The sequence below is a fragment of the Sciurus vulgaris genome (genome assembly GCF_902686455.1).
Source record: "Sciurus vulgaris genome assembly, chromosome: 1".
Taxonomy (NCBI): Eukaryota; Metazoa; Chordata; class Mammalia; order Rodentia; family Sciuridae; genus Sciurus; species Sciurus vulgaris.
The window spans coordinates 50992448-51014051 of NC_136461.1; the positions used below are offsets into that span (position 1 = coordinate 50992448).

The window sequence follows — 21604 nt, forward strand, 5'->3', positions numbered from 1 at the left end:
AATTATTTGAGCACTGAGAATGGTTCCACTTAAGCTTAGTGCATATGTGTTTATGCCTTTATTAAAATTCTTCAGAGACAGATTTTGTTTCAGATTTCCCTAATTTCATATCTACATTCTTGCCTACTACAATTAGACTTTTTAGTTCATTATACAAAGAAACAAGAGTAGGAGCTCAAGGACTATTGTGTTGATTGATGCAGTTAGCCCTGAGTTTTCTTTCTTTAATTGATCCTGCATGTATAAGTTCTCAAGCTACTACATCTCCCAATCCACTGATTATTAGATATAATTTTGCTAAGCTTCCCTCAGCATTCCAAAGGTATTCCTGACACTGGAAGTTAAATAAGATAATCCTTTGTGAATAAGTTAGATCACTTGGAGGTAAAAACCTCAAAATCATGTATATTTTGGGGGAATAAAAGCCTTTTAGTGTTTATTTAAGTTTCAGTACAGTACTTTTGGCTTTATTTCTTTAATACAAAAAGTAAAGACATATTATTTAAAATCTGACTTGAAGCTTTTTGAAATTTTTCTATTCTTAAGATTGGGTGATGATTAAAATCATTACTAGCAAGAGAATCTGAGCAAACCAACTATAAGGAAATAATGAGGATGGCTTCTAAAGAGCATATGACAAAAAAAAAACCATCATATCTTGTATTCCTGTATTATTAAGATTATAATTATTTTTATATAAAATTATACAAAGTGATTCCATATCATTTAATCCCCAGAACCCACTGTCAAGGAGATCTGGAGAAGACAATATCAGCAAGAATCTAAGATGGTAAAGATTACATGTGCACCTGTATACAGCTCTGAAAATGAGCCCTACTTTTTAGATAACATTCTTTCAGTACAAGTGTTTTAAAGAAAGGTATTTTAAGTGACTCAATTCCTTCTTAACAGAGTTTGTAAGAATGGCAGAATAATACAGTAGAAAAGGCAGGTATGAAAACAACAACTGAGATTACACTAAACAACTTTTGCTTTGCAATTTGTCTTCATTTACAGTTTAATATCTTTTGCAATCATTTCCAACACATATCCTTTTCACTTGATTCAGCATATACTGGTGATTTTGAAAAATAATGAAATTAATCTAAGTCATACTTATAACTTAAAGCACACAGTAGTAGCGAAAAGTACTAACCTGATTCACTGTTGTGCCAACAGATCCCTGAAGTACCATCTGAAGCATCTTGGGGTCTGCTGGATCCTGATGTGTTGCAAATGCTAACTCCTGTGTCTTTTTCTGCATGTCTTCTATAGCAACTTCTATCGGTGTTAAGATGATCTGAGTAAAACAGCAATTGTCAGGTCAGTGTACTGATCAAAAACTATTTAATGAGCTTCATATAACCAATTAAAATTAGAAAAAAAGTGGACCAATTGTAAAATTTCATGTAATAGTGAAGTTCCAAACTTAAATCCCTGAACTTAAAAAAGAAAAAGAAAAAGAAACAAAAAAAGCTTTTAAAGCACAAACTGAAGATGAATTAGAGACTTAATAAAAAAAAGGCAAAAATGGCCAAGCAGGGTAGCACATGCTTGTAATCCCAGTTGGTTCAGGAGGCTGAGGCAGGAGGATCGCAAGTTCAAAGCCAGTCGCAACAACAGTGAGGTGCTAAGCAACTCAGTGAGATCCTGTCTCTAAATAAAATATAAAAACGGGCTGGGGATGTGGCTCAGTGGTCATGTGCACCTGAGTTCAATCCCAGGTACCAAAAAACAAAACAAAACAAAAAAATGGCAAAAATAAAGACTGGAAAATGGGTGAGTTCTAGTGTGTTAATACTATTCGAGGGATGGTACATATCTTCTGTTGCATCCATAGTGTTATGACATGGCTAGACGATCTTTCACTCAATATTTTCCCCATTTATGGACTTACCTCTTCTTTGTGAGTGACATTGACTCTTGTTTTAATATAAGGAAAGGCATGAGAAGTGGTTAGAATGGTCTTCCGTTTGAATTGTTCATGAAGTTCTCCATGGGCTCGACCATCTAAAGTGAAAGGTGTACAGTACATAAAACGGCGAAGATTATAATTTTTATCAAAATACGTGATTCTGTCCTTCATCTCATAGGTGTCAAAGTATGGTTCCACGTAGGTAATTTGAATGTAGGCCTAGGAAAGGAAAAAGTCCTTCATTTCCTCACTGCTAAATAATTTAGTATATCAAACAAAATTGCATAGAGGATCTCAAAGACAAGCCCACATATGATTATAGTCTAATCAATCATACCTTATTAGGATCTAATTTACACTTGTCTACAGGATTAGAGTCCTTGATTACTTCAACCACATCTTCTCCAAATCTTTCTCCATAAAATCCCTACAATAAAAAAAGAGAATTCCTGAGCAAAATCAAGGGATTTAGTAAGTTAATTGTCACAAAATAATTGCTTTTAAAATATTTAATTAATATTCCCATCCATGTACTTTAACACAAATTAACAGAAAAATAACAATCTTCTCCAAAAAGATTCCACAAGGGGTTCTTGTGGAAATAAAAAGGGAATGCAGTGCAAAAGGACAAAAGAAATCATTACCTTTGATGTACAGGATCTTACTTTTAGTGAATTTGTTTAGGCCTGATTTCTTGTGTGCTACAGATTAATTAATGAGCACTTATTTTTATGAATAATTTAAAGTAGCATTCCATAATTCTCAAATAAAAATACTAACCTGTTGAGGTTTTTAGATTTAGATTTTGAAAAAGCAACACTGGGGTCAAGAAAAGTGACTTTTCCACATGATGGAAGCAGCATGGGTAATGGATGGAGCTATTTGAAAGGGGAAACTAAATCTGAATGGGCAAAGACACTCCTACCCCTACCCCAAAGATAATTTTTATGACTAATCTTGGAAATCAATATTTTCCAAGACTGACCTAGTTCTTAAAAAATTTAAAAAGTCACAGTTTGAGCCAGTTTATGAAAGTCCAGCCAGCAGTCATCAGTAACAATGTAACACTGAAGAATTAACATCAGGGCTGGGGGTGTAGCTCAGCAGAATGCTTGCCTATCATGAGTTAGGCTCTAGGTTCAATCCCCAGGAATTGGGAGGTGGGGAGCAAGATGTAGGAGGTGCAGCATCATCTATAAAATCAATCCTAAAGTTCTTCTTCTCAAACTCTTCCGTGAGCACAGATCACCTGGGGATCTTGTTAAAATGCAGATTTTAAATCAGAAAATCTGTGGTGGAGTCTGAGATTCTGTAGTTAAGATAATGTCACAGATGATGCTAAAGCTTCTAGTCTATGGACGACATTTTGAGTAATAAGACTACAGAAAGGTGAGAAAGAATAATTTTTAACTAAAAAAGATGGATTAGCTGAACAAATATGAAAATCATCTGTGGTGAGGAAAAAATTATAAAGATGAAGAGACTCTATCTATTAGGTGTTTTCGAAGTGTGATTTCAGGCATTTAAATTCTAAAGATGTGCCACTGAAAACAGATTAAGTCAAAGAGATAACACACTTGGGTCAGAAATTTCCTGCGGTTCTGCTTCTAGTTCCACTATCTGATGCTACTTAACTTCTTGTCTTTTTGCACAAAATGTGGATAATCCATACATTTCTCCATAGATCATGGCAATTCCAAAGGATATAGAGTTTCTAAAATATGTGTGAAAAATGGAGCTTCAAAAAAAGGTTAATAATATTGTTTTACTGTTGCCATAAAATATTTGAAGGATTTGAAAATATTAAAAATCCTTATACTCCATAGGAGTGCTTTTTGGGCAGAAGCTGGCTTATTCAGTGATTAAATTTGGATCAGAAAATAGATTAAGAAGAATGCAAACTAAAGATGACATTTTATGAACCACCACAGCATTCACCTCCAATCTGTGAGATATCTCTGCAAGTTTGGTTATTGCAGGCTCCTTGTAAACAAATTCCTGTTCATCCAAATCCCCGAACTTGGTTCCATAAAAACCAACACGAAAATAGGTGCCAAACATCCGCTTACCATCCTAGGTTTAGGAAAATGAAGAAACTTTAATATAATCTTTTTGTTTTTTCACATTCTGCTTAGATTATTATAGTGTAAAATTTCCAAAACATTGAAAAATAAGTTTAATTAAAAATTAAAATATTTTTATTATGTTTCAAATGAAGGTAAAACAAACAGTCTTTTTTCATTTTTTTCTCACAAAAATTAGACAAACAGGGCGTTTACCAATTGACTAAATCACACATGGTATGTTTTTTCAGAATTTGTTCAAGCTATCACATTGATCTGTTTTTTGAAGTCCATATAATCAAAATAAGTCCTTATTGCAAGAAAAGATGCTTGGTATAGCATGAACTGTGTTTTAACTGTCCTATTATTTGAGTATACTCAAGCTACATTGAAAAACAACACTAACATATTTTTAAATTAGCACTAGCCTTTATGTAGCTCTTTACATGTATAAAAATGAGAAAAGTTAGGAGCCAAGTATAGGATCTGTCGTAGAGTGGACAGTCAGTAAAATGCCAAGAATCTCAAGAAGCACTAAAGCAAAAAATCTACTATCAATATCCCTCCACTGATAAAAATTTTTATATGTGGAAGAGTAACTAAAGATGAAATAGAAAGAAAATCTGTGAATGAAAGACACTAAATTTTTTTTGAGATGAGGTTATTCTAAAGCCCCCAAACCACTCACTGCATGCATTAATCATATATTTATGTCTCTCACACAAGCACATTTAAAGACAAATTCTTTCAATAAAGACAAATATTTGGAAGCTTTCCATGTAATTTTTACAATTAAGACAAAGCTATTTCTGAAGGATTTTGTGGCAGCTCCTATATGCACAACTACACATTAAATATTTAAATTCCTCTGAATTCTCTTTCAGCTTAATTTATTTTATATTTATTTCTCTATACAGGAAAAAACAGTGTTTATAAATAAGTTACAAATGTTATGGGTAATAAGAAAAACAGGAAACTCTGACACTTAATTTACCAGTTTCACAAAACCAAGGGAGAGGAGAGTATAATGACTTAAAATACCCTATATCTTTATTCAAAGTAAGTATAGCTGCAAAGATAAATGTTTTTGGAGCTAAAGAAACTTGAGGTTTCTAATTCAAAAATATCTCTTTGCAGTTTATTTCAAAATTTAATAGACATAATATTAACTGACTTCCATAGCAAATAAAATCTCCAGGTGTAGTAAAGGAATTAAAACAAAATTCTGTAGGAAGGGCAGTAGAATTAATCAGACATAACTTTTTCTAACCTCGTATTTGAATACACAACCAGGGTAACTCTGCATCATGTACAACTGCAAGAATAGGATCCTCATTAGATTAAGTTATACTCCATATATGTATAAAATGCCAAAATACACTCTACTGTCATGTATATCTAAAAAGAACAAGTAAAAAAATAGACCTAACCCCCCAAAAAATTAAAAAAAAAAATTCTGATTAAAATCATTAGTAAGTCAAAGGAACAATATAATAATAGTAATTTGATAAAATCAAGAAAAGGCAGCACTTCGTGGGAAATAGTCATCTGAAAAAAGTCACTTAAAAATCTGATTGTTACTTTTAAAATAAGTCACATACATAAATAATATATATACTATACAAAACCCAAAATATTAAAATATTGTTATCCTAGCTATATTACTCAGAGGTTACCAGATTAAAACACTATTTCAATTCTTCAATATTGTGGCCCTTTAAACATTTGAAGTTGGCAGTCTGGACTTATTTCCCTTAGCTAAACTTTCCAGTTCTCAACTGATCTTCATATGACAGGAACTACAATCCTGTTTGCATGTTATTAGTTCTTCAATGCTACCTTTAAAGTGTGGTATCCTAGAAACAATATCGTAGAGATGACCTACATAGTGAAGGTATCGGTAGGCTCATTGCCTCCCTGAATCTGGACACTGAATTTTATTACTATAGCATTATGGTTTGGATGTGAAGTATCCTCCAAAGGCTTATGTGTTGGAGACTTGGTCCCACCTTGAATGTTCAGAGGTGAGGCTTTTGGGGAGGTGATTGGATCATGAGGGCTCTGACTTCTTATGGGGAAGTGGTGGACTGCAGAGATGGGGCCTATTTGGAAGAAGTAGGTCAGTCTTGCTTCTTAAGAATCCCCAATCTCTCACTCAAGAGAATAAAAAAATGTATTCAAATCATTACAGTATAAAGCAATATATACTACAGCAAAAAGTGGTATGAAAGGAGGAAAGATTAATCTTGTTGGAACCAAGTGACAAATGAGGTTTTAGTCATAGAGTTCTTGACTCAAAAGAATTGGTCAAATGGAAGGAAGGGACATTCTAGCAGAGAGTGGAGGAAAAGAGAATCAGTCATAAAATAGAACATATGTGAGGGAAGTTATTTTTTCATCCATTCAAGCATTTATTGAGTGCCTACTATGTGTCAGTAAGCTGTTCTAAACATTTATGATAAATCAGTGAACAAAAGAGACAAAGGAGATAGGGTAGGCCCCATCAAGAAGGTGACATCTGAGCAAAGAGGTGAGGGAGGTCTGAGAGTTATTCACACACTTTCAGGAGGAAGAGCCTTCCAGACAAAGGAAAAGCCAGTGCAAAGGCTCTGAGACAAGAGCCTACTGAAGAACAGGAAGGTGAAGAATGTGGCTAGAGCAGAGTAAAAGTGAAAGCAGGAGATGATAAAAGTCAGAGAAGTAACTATAAGGAGCTACTGGAATTTAAAATGAATGTGTGTGCATGTGTGTACACGAGTTGGGCAGGAAATATCAAAGGTTGAGGCTTGACAGAAAGAAATACTAAGAGTTTGGCTAACTTTATTTTCAATTTAGAAAGAGTCCTCTACTGTGAAACCACTGGTCCTATCCAGTTAACAAGAGTATTGTCATACAGCTTCATCTTCAGAAAAGACATCACTTAATTTTTATTTCTTCAGTTTTGGATTTTATTATTCTAAATCTTATTAAGATTTAAAGTAACAATAATAATACTAATGATGATAAAAAATCATAGTAACAACAAAAATAATGATCTACAAAAACAGCACAAGGGACAGAACAAAGTCAGCAGTATGGCATCTCTCATCAGCTGCTCACTGATGGTCTATACCAATTATCAGGGAGGTAGCCACTACTAGAAAGCATCTCCTCTTATAGATGTTAAGATTCTTCCCACTTACTGTGTTTTCCTTAACTGTCTTCATATTTAACTTCACCTTCCTGAGGTAAACAATGGATGCTTCATACCTACATTAGCTTTTTTCTTTTTGTAGCGTCATATTTTCCCATTAAGCTGCCTAAAAGTACTTGCTTAAGGCTTCCTCTCAACTTTTTAACATCTCCTTCATTTAGTGTATATTCCCCTCCCCACTTTGAATATACTCAGCTGTTTTTAATTATGCTCTACTTTTTATTTACTTGGATGAGTTACTTTCTCTCACTCAGGTTTAGAGCAGATTAAACACTATAAAATTCAACAGAAGCCATTAGGCCAGACCTAAGGCCTATTTCTGAGCACATAAAAACCAAGATACTGACTCATTTATGTTCATCCAACTCACTAATAAGAGTTAAAATAGAGTCATTTTGGATGTTCAATCTCAAAAGTTACAGTAACCAACAGTTCTTTGTTGATGTTGTAGAGAGTTTAGTTTAATAAAGCTAACCCCATCTTCTCTAGCCTTTCTGAGGACTGTAAGATGTATCTACTATGGTACGGTATTCTCTTATTAAAGAAATATGATGTAATCTTTAAAAACAAAATGAAGTGTCATGTCACTAAGTTATTAGCATTTGGGGACTGATTTTTTTTAAAAGTGCCAACTTGTATTAGTGTATTTCTGAATACAAATTTACCACTATTTGGCAAATGGACAAATACATTTTGAAAATAAACATATGCACACAAAATATGAAATAGTTATAAAATTTTTATACAGAAGTTCAACATATCTCTTTTAAAAGTAACTAAAAATGTATCCCAGGAAAGAAATGATTTATCTTCTATTATTTCAAGAAAAATAAAAAAGGCCTGTGAGAAAAGTGAAAATAAAAGTGAACATTAAAGAACCATTAAGGAATGGAAATTGGCAGAGTAGAAAACAGCCACATGATTCCTTAAGGGTATGATTTGTTATTCTGAATGTAAATACTTCACCAAATTGCTAAATATCACAACTTTTAACTCCCCCCTCCCTCCCCATCCCCCAAAGTTTTGCCAAGTTCAACAATCTGTACCAAAGGAGCATAATAAAAGCCTTCCTACAGTATATAAATTATCTTTATTGGACTTCAATTCATGAAAGCTCTAGGAGAACACTAAGAAATTAGCTAGAAAACATAGTTTTTAGAAAAAAAATGAAATTACTGAGATTTTCACAGAATCATAAAGAAAAATATTCACAAGATAGGAACTTACCACAATAGACAATAGTAAAAGTAGGGAGTAGGGTCAGCAACCAGGGGCAAGAGAGAAGAGAAAACAGAAAGCATTTTAATTAGGGAAATTTCAAAAACAATTAAGCAGCAAATGGTAGCAAACACATTTTTTTTAAAAATGCAAGCATCCATTTAAGTTTTACAAGGGAAAAGCAAAAAACAAACGTGCAACAAATTTAGAAGCTACAAAGCTAAAGGTCCAGTAAAAAGTAGTGACAAAAATACAAACAAGAAAATAAAGTCTGTGCGACTTTTACCATGCAATAAACATGATGAAAGAATGGTATTAATGTCATAACCAGTGAAAATTATACCTTTCAGGGGTCGATTTAACATCAAGCAGACTAATACTAAACTGCTCAGAGGTTTCAATATATTACTATAAATTTCATTATACTATAATTTTCATTATAGGCCTAATTTTCAGCCAATTCTACTGCATGTTAGAATATCCATAAGGAACTTTATCTTTCATTGATAACTATGACAAGTCTCTTTACACCTGTCTTAACTGAGACAATGACATGAAGGATTATACCTCAGGTATTAACAAAGTAATATACATTTAATCTGGAGAAGTAAAGTAGATGTAAAAGTTCTGGCTTCACTTAAAGAAAAGCAAAATGTGGGGACTATTTCCGAAACAGAAGAAAACTCAGTCATAACATTCATTCCATAGGCTTTCTATTTGGGTTCCAAAACAGATACTGTAATGCAAAACCAGAGAAGTCTAAGCTGTTAAGTCAACATAAAACTGACTACAAAGTGAGAGGCAAAGTAGATAGCTTTGTAAGTATGCCTAGCTTTAAATAACTCTGATCTATATTACCTACTTTTACCTTATCAAAATAAATTAGGGCATAATTTACAGAATCCTTTTCTTTTCAGAGAGATATAAAACAATGGTAATCAATTTTTCCTGAAAATTTCCAGGTAAGATTTAGTTTACATATAACTTTTCACAAGCCTAACTAATACATAAAAGGAAGTACAAGTAGTCTTTATTAAACACTAAAATATCAAACACTGTCAGAATATAAGGTCAAATTAAATTTCAAGTTCTATCAATCTCTTTATCCCTTTCATCACAAAATTTAAATGACAAAAGTGAATTTCCTTCCTCAGCAGGGCTTAAACTCAAGGTGAAGTAACTCAAGATCAAATTAACACCATATTTCATCAATGCTGAGATGCATGTTTTTTTTTTTTTTGCTCACATTTTAGTATCTCTGTAGTTGGTATTCATCGCTGAACTCACAGGATGTCCTGGTTTAACACACAAGTTTGGTTTTTTTCTTTTCTTAAAGGCATATTAAAGTAATATCATGTCTTACAATTGATATCTTAGATTAGATAAAATACAGTACACTCTATTTATACCTCTGAGCAATAAACATAAATCGACCTCTGTAAAATGAGGTGAAACAATATGGTTAAAAAAAGAAATTTGTGTATAAATGTTGATGAAAGAAATGTTTCAAAGGATAAAAACAAAATAAAGTGATGACAAAGTGGCTCATTTACCAAAGAATCTCATTAGTGTAACATATGGATTTCCATGCACTGCCTACAACCTCTTAATAAAAAATTTCTTAAAATAACTTACAGTATTTTAACAAAATTTCTTTGGTTAATGAATTCAGTTGATAGCAGATAGCAACAGAATGCCCACAGCTAGCAGATGTGGGTAAAGCATTGGCATAAGAAATCTGATCAAATCAATCTATTAGTGTCTTTAACTAACTAAAACATTACCTACCTCCCAGCCAGTACTCTGTATAATAAAAAGTAAAAAAGGGCAAGTCATATAAAAAAAAAAAAAAACATTTAAAAAGAAAAAAAAGGCCAAAAGAAGATGAATAGTGTAAGGCATCATATACCATAATTTCTTCTCAATGAATAGAAGATAACAAGATATTTAAAACAGCATGTTCTTTCACTTAAGATCTATAATAATATGACAAATTGCTTGTTCAAAACCTAGAAGTTAAAATATTGCCTTTTAAAACTTGAAACTTTTGAAGTGAAAAGTACAAAATACTTTTTAAAAGTTAAAGTACACATTTGGGGAAAGAAAACCAGATGCTTGTTCCATTTATGTGTCTAAATTAGATCCCCAACTACGGTGAGCTGTGCTTCACTGAAATATCCAGGTTGAACTGGAATACAAATTGCAATTTTGCTCAAATGCCACTGACATAAATGGATGAAATTTCTTGGAAACAACTAGCTCTAGATGTTCCAGACTTGACATCTACAATTTGTAATTTATAGCTCTAGAAACTGGGATGAGGTTCCTTCCTTAGTATAGGTATAACTAATTATAAAAAGACTCACCTGTTATGATCATGAAGCCTAATCAAAATTTTGCAACTTCAATATTTTAGTAAATAACAGAATCCTGGCTTAACAGGATTAGCAGCCCTATGTTATTTTCAGATCATATCAACTCATTCATAACTGCTTAGCCCATGGCAAGAAAGAGAAGGCCAAGCTGACAGACAATAAAGTAGGACTAGTACTGAAAAAGGATAATCTCTACTCTACCTCCTTGGTAGAGGATGGCAGCAGCAGGTTAACAGCATGGGTAGCACAGGCAAGGGAACAGAAAAGTGGAGACTGGAGAAGGCTCAACAGGACATTTCAGAGTATTTCAATGGAGCCAAGAATTTAGTTTCAAGAAAATAAATTGCTAGTAGTCTATTTCATTTTAAAACCATACCTAATTTGATTTCAATTTTGGTGATAACATGGGGATTACATAATGAACAATAAAGTACTAAAATCATACTGTTATAATTAAATTACAAAGGCCCATTTTGTTCATTGTTTCCACTAAGTATTATTTTTATATTACAAATATATCAAAGGATGATAATGTAAACATCGAGGAAGATCAAGTTCAGTTGCAGTCATGAAAAGTATTAGAAGTTTATTACAGTTTCACATAGTTGAATAAAAAAATTAAACCTAGAAACTTTTTTGGCAGCAAAGGAATAAATACCAGTTTAAAAATCAGATTTGATTATACTTACATTGTGAAACAGAAAATAATATTTTTAAAAACTTGCTAACAAATTATTTTTATTTATTTACTTATTTGTTTTTGGTACCAGGGATTGAACCCAGAGGAGTTTACCCACTGTGCCACAACTCCAGCCCTTTTTATTTTTTTATTTTGAGGCAGGGCCTTGCTAAATTGCTGAGGCCAGCTTTGAACTTGTGATCCTTGTACTTCAGCCTCCCAAGCCGCTGGAATTACAGGGTGTGTTCCCATGCCTGGCCTACTAATTTATTTTTATAAAAAATGAAAACAAAAACAAAAACTTGTGTGTAAAGTCATAATGATCATCATCCACTTTAGGCAAATTCACTTTTTGTTAGTCTTGCTTTAGCCATTAACCATCATTTTTAGTGCTCATTGTAACCTGATTAAAATGATCACTTCATGGAATTTAGTTTGACATCAGAACACTAAGTCTTCTACACAGTCTTCTCTGCTTATACTAAAGCTAGAAATTAGAATCATTACCTGATGAACAATTTTGCTGAATGCTTCTTGAAGTTTACCATGAATCGTGGATAGTTTCTTTGCGTCCCGATTAGCTTCATGAATAGGAATAAGTACTTTGTAAACCTCATTAACTGCTTCATACATGCCAGCCTATAAAATAATGTTTATAAGACATTGGTTTTTTTATATTAATAAGAAAATAATTATGATTTATAAATTCATATTTCTTCCAAGAATACCACTGAAGCTTTTCCAATAGGACACAAAAATAAACATTAATTTTTAGTTGTATTAAAGTATAACAAAAGAATTTTACACAATGTATATAGATATGTATGCATGTATATACACACATATATATGCATATTTATGTTTGTATATAATATGAATTGGACATTCTTATTTTATTTATTCCATGATTACTTCACTAAGGTAAATGTGTATGTGTATATACTTGCTTAAAAAGCATAAAAACTTTTGTAGAAACTAATTCTGAGCAGGGAATAAAAAATATTCAATTATTATACTGACAACCTAATTCTCCTATAAATCTGATAATGTGGGTCCTTCTGGGAAATTAAAACCATTTACTTCTCAAAAATACTAAGTTGACATACAGAATCTCCTATAGAAAAAATCTTCAAACAATTTGAATCTTTAACAAAATATAAGAGGGTTTTGAGTCATCAGATTTTCTTCCACTAGGAGCTAGTTAGCCACTGGTTGGCCACTGGTTGATCTGGTTATAATCAGAGTGGGAGACAAGATGTGTCTGTACTGCTGTTTCATCCCTTATCCTTAAAAATGGATTGGTACTGTACAGAGAAGATGAAGATGTTTTCTAAAAGCAGTTGATGAGTTCTGATTGTTTCACAGATCAGCAAGCATACTCTCCCAAGGAAATAAACATGTGGTCTTTCTATTTCCTAGTCAGTTCACAGAAGTATATTTAAGCAATAATATAGCTAATAGTGAAATATGTAATTAAAATGTCCAATAATAATCTAAATTAAAATCAAACAGATTAATTGAAAAAGAATGGAATTCATAATCATGCAACATGTAATTATGTGTATAAAATATATAGTTAGATACAAAAAGAATGAACTTGCATATAAGCAAAAAAAGTATCTGTAATATAGGTCATTGTCACCTAATCTAAATGCACTACTGTAAATTATTAAAATTACACACATAAAACATATAGTTATGTTTCCTGAAATATTCTATCAATAGCAAAAAAGCTTTCTCCCATGCTAATTCATACTAGCCTAGGGGAGGAACTGAACAGTCAAGGTTCTTAGAGGCAAGACATTTATACTCTTAAGACTAACACTATTACACTTTATTCATTTATTTACTGATTTTTGTGGTTCTGGGGTTTGAACTGGGGGCAGTCTAACACTGAGCTACATCCCCTGTTCTTTTTATTTTTTATTTTAAGATAGGGTCTTGCTAAGTTACTGAGGCAGACCTGGCACTTGCAATTCTCCTGCCTCTGCTCCTGGAGTAGCTGGGATTACAGTTGTGTGCCACCATGCCCAATTTCATTACATTAATACATTACATTTTTTTTTTTTTAACTCATCTAATCCTAATAACAATCCTGTGAGGTAGGTACTATACTTGATGTATTTAATAGGTAAGAAAAGTTAGACATCCATAGATTAATTTGTATCATGAAGTAATACAAGTAAGTAGCAGAGTTAGGAATTGAATGTTGGCAATGTGCCTTCTAAATCTGTGTCATTAGCCAATATATTTCAGGATAGGGCTAAGGCCTGGAGAAGAAATAACCCATTTCCAATCAGGAAGCAGAGCAGCTTTGCATGTTACCTCAATCTTCTCTCTTACTCTATCATGAACCTCAGTATCTTATAAATATTGGTGCTGAGACACTGAACTCTAAGCAGAAAAGACAGAGAAAGCATCTAAACTTATCTACATGGTTCAGGAAGGCAAGCAAGATTTGGCTCTTTTCCTTCTATAAACATCCCATCTGGCCTCCACCTTATTGCTTCAATTCTTCGCATACAGATGGGAGAAGATAAGGTTATAGCAATAGTAGAGTAGTCAGGCAAGGGACTCCAAATACAGTTTAGAAAGCTGGGACAGTTAAGTTCCAAGCCCCCCAAATCTACCTAATAAGGCTAGTATGCAGCCAATGGGATGGGATGGATGGGTGGCCATAATTTTCTGCTCACCAAGGCAATGCCCAACAAACTGGAAAGAAGAGTCTCCATTTCACCCTATACAAGCTCCACTTATACAGCCATGTTAGTCTACTCAAGTAGAACTTAAATTACCCAGGGAAATTTTGTTTTATTTTATCTGTTGCAGACTACATGCTGGTTCATAAACAAACAAATGAAAAACACTGGGGTAAGTGACATTATTAAAAATCCAAAGGAGTAAGCAATGATGAATCTAGAAAGAAAATCTGTTTCTACATGCTAAATGTATTTGGAGGAAATTATTTTAAAGGAAAGGCAAGATTACAAGGCAGAGAGAATAAATATACATGTCACTGATAATTAGGAGGTATGAAACTGTGGAAAGAGAATGAACAAGAGTCATCTACCATAGAGAAAGAAGCAGCTGCTTGTTCCAGTAATCCCACAAGTCCTGACTCAGTAAAGTATTTTCCAGAGCAGATACCTTCTTCATCTGGAGATACCACATCATCTGAGACTGCAGATTCTTCCAAAACATTAGATGAAATATTCTAGAGGAAAAAAATGAAAAAAATTTGCAAAATGGAATTAATTTTGTGCACATGAAAGATGTATACAAAGTAACTGAAAGTGAAATATGATTGTCAGCTTAGGTTAAAAAAAAAAAAAAGGAAGGGCTAGTGACATAGTTCAGAGTAGTAGAGTGCTTGCCTAGCATGTGTAAGGCTTTGGGTTTAACTCTGAATGCTAGAAAATAAAAGAGTAAACAATAAAAAGACTTTCTGTTTTTGAAGATGACAATAAAATGGCAATGCTACTGCTAGACAACTTTGCCCTCAGTAAAAAGGTGAGAAAAAAGATTAAAAGAAAAATCATGGGCTAAAGACTTAGGACATTTAAAAGGACTTATGTAGTCTTTCTTCTTGATTTAGCTGATCTCAAAGCTCTCTGTAAGGGAAATTCAAGTACAAAAATGGTCTCTTGGTGGCTGGGGATACAGCTCAGTTGGCAGAGTGCTTGCCTTGCAAGCACAAGACCATGGGTTCAATCCCCAGTAGGGTGGTGGGTGGGGGAGGTCTCTCAGCTTGGGCAGGTATAATTAAAGGCCTCTTACCCAATAAAATAAGAATCTGTCATTGTTTCTAAAAAGCAAGACATGATACATACCTTACCTATTTTAATAAACACTTACTATAGATGTACACTCATTTATCAACTTTTGAAGTAGGTTCAAGGCCTTTTCTTTACATATGGGTATCCAAATCAGAATTTTATGCAGTCTCTTAAGTAAAGAGTAAAAACTTGAATTTGAAGATAATCAAATCTAGATATCCTAGATTTTAAGGAGATTTTCCTTCAATCTTTTATTTGTTTGGTCCCAACTTAATTCAATAGTAATTACTTTAGAGGTTCACCTTTACTGAATCTTTGCAAAACATTCAATTTAGTTTTCAGACAAATAAATTTCTGCATTCTAATATCATAAGAAGATATAACACTTAATTAAAATTTTGTAATATCTTAAACCTGTCTTAACAGGTTTTGAAGGAAGACAAAACATAACAGACTCTCCTCTCCCCCACTTTTTTTTTTTTTTTTTGCAATAATAGGGAACTGAATTCAGGATAGTCTAGTACTGAGCCACATCCCCAGCCCTTTTTAAAATTTTGAGACAGGGTCTCCCTGAGTTGCCCAGGCTGGCCTTGTGATCCTCCTGCCTTTGCCTACTGAGTTTCTGACCACCACACTTGACCATAACTGACTCCTGGCAAGAAAAGAATTCAATTAGTGGGTCAGAGGAAAGTACCTCTACTAGAGAGTAAACTACTATCTGTGAGTCATGATATTAATATATTTTACACAGGGAATGAAGAATATTGACTTATGGGGTGTGTTAAGTAAAAGCCAATTAATTCTATGGATTAAATTCTGATTCTCAGTATTTTGAGTATAATACATTTTCAAAGACACTAAAGTCCATAACTGATTACAAAGCAGTAAAGGCAAAGAGAAGAAATTATTGATAATTTAAGGGTAAGAAACTGTGGAAAGAAAATTAATGAGGAATACCCTTTAAAAATGCATTAGTGGAAAAAATGCGTTAGTGACAATGATAGTGTAACATTAATGTTAATTAACCTTGTCACAATTTAGCTTCAATCTTTGTGCTTTCTTTACAAACTGAAGGACTCTTAAACACCAGTGAGTGAAATTTAAAACCCAAACAGGACATACCTTGATTTAATATATACTTGGCATATTCCTACCTGAAATGTTACACATCCCACAGGCAGATATTTACGGTCCTCTAACATGCTCAAATACTCAGCAACAAGTGCTGCTGAGTGGACTAGACACTGTGCAGCTTCAGCATGATTGCTTCGTTCTGAGTGTTTGCCAGCCATGTTCTGCAACCAGGTCAATCGTAGATCTGGAGAGGTCTGGTAACCCTTGGCAATTCTGATTGAAACAGAAATTCTTCTCAATTAGCATATGCTTCCCAAACTAGGAGAAATTTTTAGATAGCTTGTTTGGAGTTTACCTGAACAGGTTTCTGTTTCTGTATACAACCTATCAAGGTACCTTTTGTGTTTGTAGTACTAAGTACTGGGGATTGAACCCAGGGGTGCTCTATCTCTGAGCTACATTTCCTGTCCCCAACTTTTCTTAAGGGCCTTGCTAAATTGCCCAGGTTGATCTAGAACCTGTGACTTTCCTGCCTCAGCTTCCTGAGTAGCTGGGTTTATGGGTGCACACCAACATGCCCAGCTATGTCATCTTTACTTTAAATAGAATAAAGTTGTTTTACTTGTGTTTTTAATGAATTGAAAAACAAAAAAGAAAGGGTCATATAGCAAAAAAATTCTAAATTTTTACTGTTGATTTATCAAGATACAAAAAACTATAGATTTTTCAAAATTTGTCCCTAGAATCGATATCTTTAGCCATAATTATATTTAAAGTAAAGATAATTATTGTTATGATAAAGCATACATATACTGTATTTTCTTCTTAAATGACTGATTTATACAATTAATATACAGGGCTGGGGCATTCCTAGGACATCAAGATGTTAAATATGTGTCTACGATTATTTTTGAATTCCTGTTTTTGATAATCAGTGAATATCCTGACCAGGTATGCATAGTTCTTTTTTTAAAAAAAATAGCTTTATTAAGGCAAAAGTGATAGATAATAAACTACATATATTTATGATTTGCTAAGCTGTGACATCTGTGTATACCCATAAGACCACCACCCCAAGCAAGATAATAAAATGAACACATTCATCAATCTTAAGTGTTCTCATACCTGTTTGTATACATTCCCTGTTGTCCTTTCCACTTCATCTCCCACCAACCCCAGTCAAGAACTGAAATGCCTTCTATTACTATACTTTTACATAGTTCTTAAAACAGGTGACACAGAAGATCTAAAAAGCAGCTTGGAACTTCTCAAACTACCATTAGAAAAATCACTTAAATAGTTTTTGTATGTTTAACTTTTTTTATCTAGTGTTATTAATATGTCTTACTAAATTCATTATATAAAGTATAAGGGAATCAAACAAATGCTACCTGTACATTAGATCAATCAACATTTCAGGATCTTCCTGATGTTCCTTCATTTTAACAGTATCAGAAAGGATCATGTGAAGATTGAAAACCAGATCTTGGACCTGCATCAGAGAATTTTATAAAAATGTTTTATTATTCATTTATTATCACTAAATTAACTTAGGAGATATTTCAGATAAACAAAGATTTCAAAATAAATTATATGATATTGACAGAGTTCTACAGAGGGTAGGAATGCTGGGGTATGGAAAGGAAAGGTAGTAAACTATAAAAATTGCTCAGCAGACCATGTTTTTCCAGTTTTTTTTAAACCTGGAAACAAGGAGAGCTATAAGTAAAAATAAACTATAGGATATAGGGAATAAAGAGTGCAAATGGAAAATTCTGCCCTATATTTCTCATTTTACTAAAAGGTAATTTATAGAAATTTTAGTTTTTTAAGGCAAACTACTATTTGACTAATAAGTGGGAGTAATGTTTCATCATAATGCTTTGTCTGCATTGCCTAAGAAGTCTATGGTTTTACTTGTTTACAAAAGTACAGAATTAAATACCAAAGATACTGACTATTCCCAAAAGGAAGGTATCTTAATAAAATAGATTCTGTCTTCTCTGAGGCACATAAGAGGACTGAAAGAAAAACAAAAGACCCACCAGCAAAACCAATATTTAACAACCTGGAAAGTGCCTATTTAACAAGCCTATTTCAATTAATAATTTGTAAAGTAACATTTCTGACCTGATCAGGAAATGTTGTTTCCCTCAATTCCAGATCTTCTTCAGCATATGTCAATATAGTTTTTAAAGAACGTCTTAAAAATTCTTCATTAAAATTCTGAGATGTGCCCACCAAGGAGGATAGTGACATTGTTACTTGCATTTTAACCCTGGCAAAGTTCTGTAACAGAGAAATGGTCAGGTCCGCATTTAATATAGGAAAGCTTAAAGTAAAAAGTGCTTTTTATTCTTTGCCAGAAGAAAAAAATTTGATGATAAAATACCACCCTGAGTTAATAGTAAATTTTAAAGTAATGAAACGTGCACATTAAAATCTCACTGTAGAAAGGGCATAGAACTTAGAATCTTGTTACAAGTAATTTGCTAAGAAACATTGTTAAAAAAGGCATGTGTTAGAGTTGAATCAGAATTGTGTCTAGATCTTTATGTTTATCTGTTATGAGGTATATGTTATTAATAGTAACACCATTTTACGGATAAGGTTAAAGAGCCTGAGTGACATCACAAAATCCTTAAGTTGTAGATGTAGCATTTAAACTCTAGTCCATTTAATTAGGTTCATACTACATGAAAGTAATTTAACATACTTCATATGTTAACAGGTAGAATTTTTTGGAATGATGCCTTTAAGCATTTAAAATGTACATTGTTAATTTTTTTACTGTAAATCCATTTCTGTTCCACCATTCCCTATTATGAAACCACTCGAGAGGTTATCAATGATAACCTAATAATTGCCAAATCCAGGCTACCTTTTTTTTGTCAATATTTTACTTGATATCTTTGTATATTTGGATGTACTAATAATTGATAATTTCCTCCGAGATCTTCATTTGTACCACTTTATACTGGTTTTCCTATTCTTCATCCACTCCTCTTTCAACTCCTTTGTTCCTTGGTCATCTTTCTTAAATACCAGTGTTACCAAAATTTTGTCAAAAACCTCTCTTCACACTTCTTATGCTCTAAGTGTCCTCACTGATGCCTTTGCCTTCATCTAGCCTAAATGTGTTTCTGTCTTCAAATTATATTTCTCTCCAGAGCTCCAGATTATTACATTTTACTAGACAGCTCCATCTGGATGTTTCAAGGGTACCTCAAGGTCAACATGTCTAAAATGCTTTCTCTTCCTATTGATTATCTAAATAAATGGTGCTATTATTCTTATAGTCATGCAGGCTAAAAATCTAGGGGCCATTCCACACTCATTCTTCCATTTCATTATTGGTACAATAAATCTAACCCATGTCATCCCCTAATCTGTTCCTATCTATCCTTTCTCCACTCCCAATGCCATTGCTTTAGTTTACACCCTTACTATTTGTTTCTTGGATTACTGTAATAACTTCCAAGTTAATCTCCTTGACTTTTTCTCTTATCTCTTAAGGTCATCTTCTATGTAGCACCATGGATCTTTGTGTAAAATGTACATCTTAACACATCACTCCTCTCCTTACAATACTCCAGTGGCCTCCACAGCATTAAGGATAAAACTCAAGTATTCAATTCAGTAAATAAGTCAAATCATACAATGCAAACCAAGAGTACATTGATAAACAAAAAGTATATGCCTATAAGTTAGTCTAGGCCTTTGCAATTACAACTTTATCCCTTACTATTCTCTCTTCCAGCCATAACCATTAAGGAGTGCCAAAAGGTTTGTGTTTGCCTATTTCCTTATCTCCCTGACTTCCTAATTATGCATGTACCATTTTCCATACTTAAAATCTTTTATCCACTTATCCATCTGATTGGGTAAATCTTCACGGTTAAAGCATTTGCTCTTTCTGAAAACCCATTCCTGAGTCATAAGCTGCTCTTCTGTGTGCTTACACAATGCCCTCTGCTTATCTCTCATTATATTAGCACCTGCTCAGTGCTACATACTCTTGTGTTTTACTTAATATTACTTTATATAATACAGAACCATCTGAAATAGGTTCATCTATTATGAGAGGAACACTGCTTATTCATATCCTGCCCCATTAAATGCTAAACTACTTGAAAAAAAAGGATGGTCCTTTTATGTTGCCCCAATTTAGCACACAGTTCAATATTTTAGTATCTGTTGAATATATCAACCATATGCACCACTGCCAATTTTAAATCACCTATTCCTTTTCATAGGCACTACCTGTTAGTAATATGATAAATTGTCTTTCCCCCTCTACTATACAAAGCTTTCCTAAAATAACAGAAAAAAATTTGAAAAACTCTAAGTGTGGTAAAATTTTAGGAACTTTATTTCAAAAACTAAATGAGATCAATAAAATAACTAGACTCTATTGTTCTGGATTAAGAAAGAGGACTTGGTACTAAGGAGAACCAATAAAATGAGATTAAAGAAAAAGAAGAGGACTTGTATGAATAGCAATTTCCCATTGCTCTTCTTGAATTTCATGAAAAATAAAAGATGAATAAGGAAAAAATATCCCATAAACTTTATCTTCATCAGATTGAGGTGAGACATATAATCCATATATTTAAAAAGTGAGTAAGGGTTGCTAAGATAAACTAAGACAGGAAGTAGTCCCAATGCAAGACAATGAAAGAAAAGGAAAGTGAGGTATCCAGGGCACAGGTTTCAGAACTAATGGGGAAAAATCCCTTTAAATAAGAAACTTATTTCTTATTTAAGTTTTATCTGAAACTTATTTCAGCTTTATCTGAAATGATAAAACTGTTTGTCTGGAAAACAAAATAATCTAAAAATCTAGTAGGATTCAACAGAGATGGACCATTCAGAAAGTTCAGGAAGTTAAGCAAGATGTGTATTTTATAGCAAAATCCCAGTAAAAACACATACGTGTGTGTGTGTGTGTGTGTGTTTTGGGGTGGGGGTGGTACTAGAGCCTAGATTACGTCAGGCAAATTCTACTACTGAGCTACATCCCCAGTTTTTTTAAAATTTTATTTTAAGACTGGGTCTTGCTAAATTGCCCAGCCTGGATATGAACCTGCAACACTCCTGCCTTGACCTCCCAAGCAGCTAGAATTACAGGCATGCATCAGGACACCCAGAAATAAAAACACATTCTGGAAGGAACTTCCTACAAAGAGTTGAGCCAATAATCCAATTTATTCTGTTGATTAATAAAATGGTAAAAAAGATGAGCAAAACTCACCAGATAAAGAATATAAACATGTATCCATTAACAACAAGGATATCAGAAATGTGCCCT

The 21604-nt window shown here is 33.2% G+C and overlaps 1 protein-coding gene across 1 annotated transcript in view; it reads right to left on the minus strand.

Annotated features, from left to right (window-relative positions):
- DOCK7 (dedicator of cytokinesis 7) overlaps positions 1 to 21604 on the minus strand; it is a 225563-nt gene that overhangs the window by 22164 nt on the left and 181795 nt on the right. The window contains 10 exon segments of the mRNA XM_079103571.1: positions 1157 to 1300; positions 1898 to 2134; positions 2253 to 2342; positions 3854 to 3979; positions 10178 to 10192; positions 11951 to 12082; positions 14514 to 14657; positions 16374 to 16566; positions 17685 to 17785; positions 18424 to 18582. Coding sequence (XP_078959697.1) covers positions 1157 to 1300; positions 1898 to 2134; positions 2253 to 2342; positions 3854 to 3979; positions 10178 to 10192; positions 11951 to 12082; positions 14514 to 14657; positions 16374 to 16566; positions 17685 to 17785; positions 18424 to 18582 — 1341 coding nt within the window.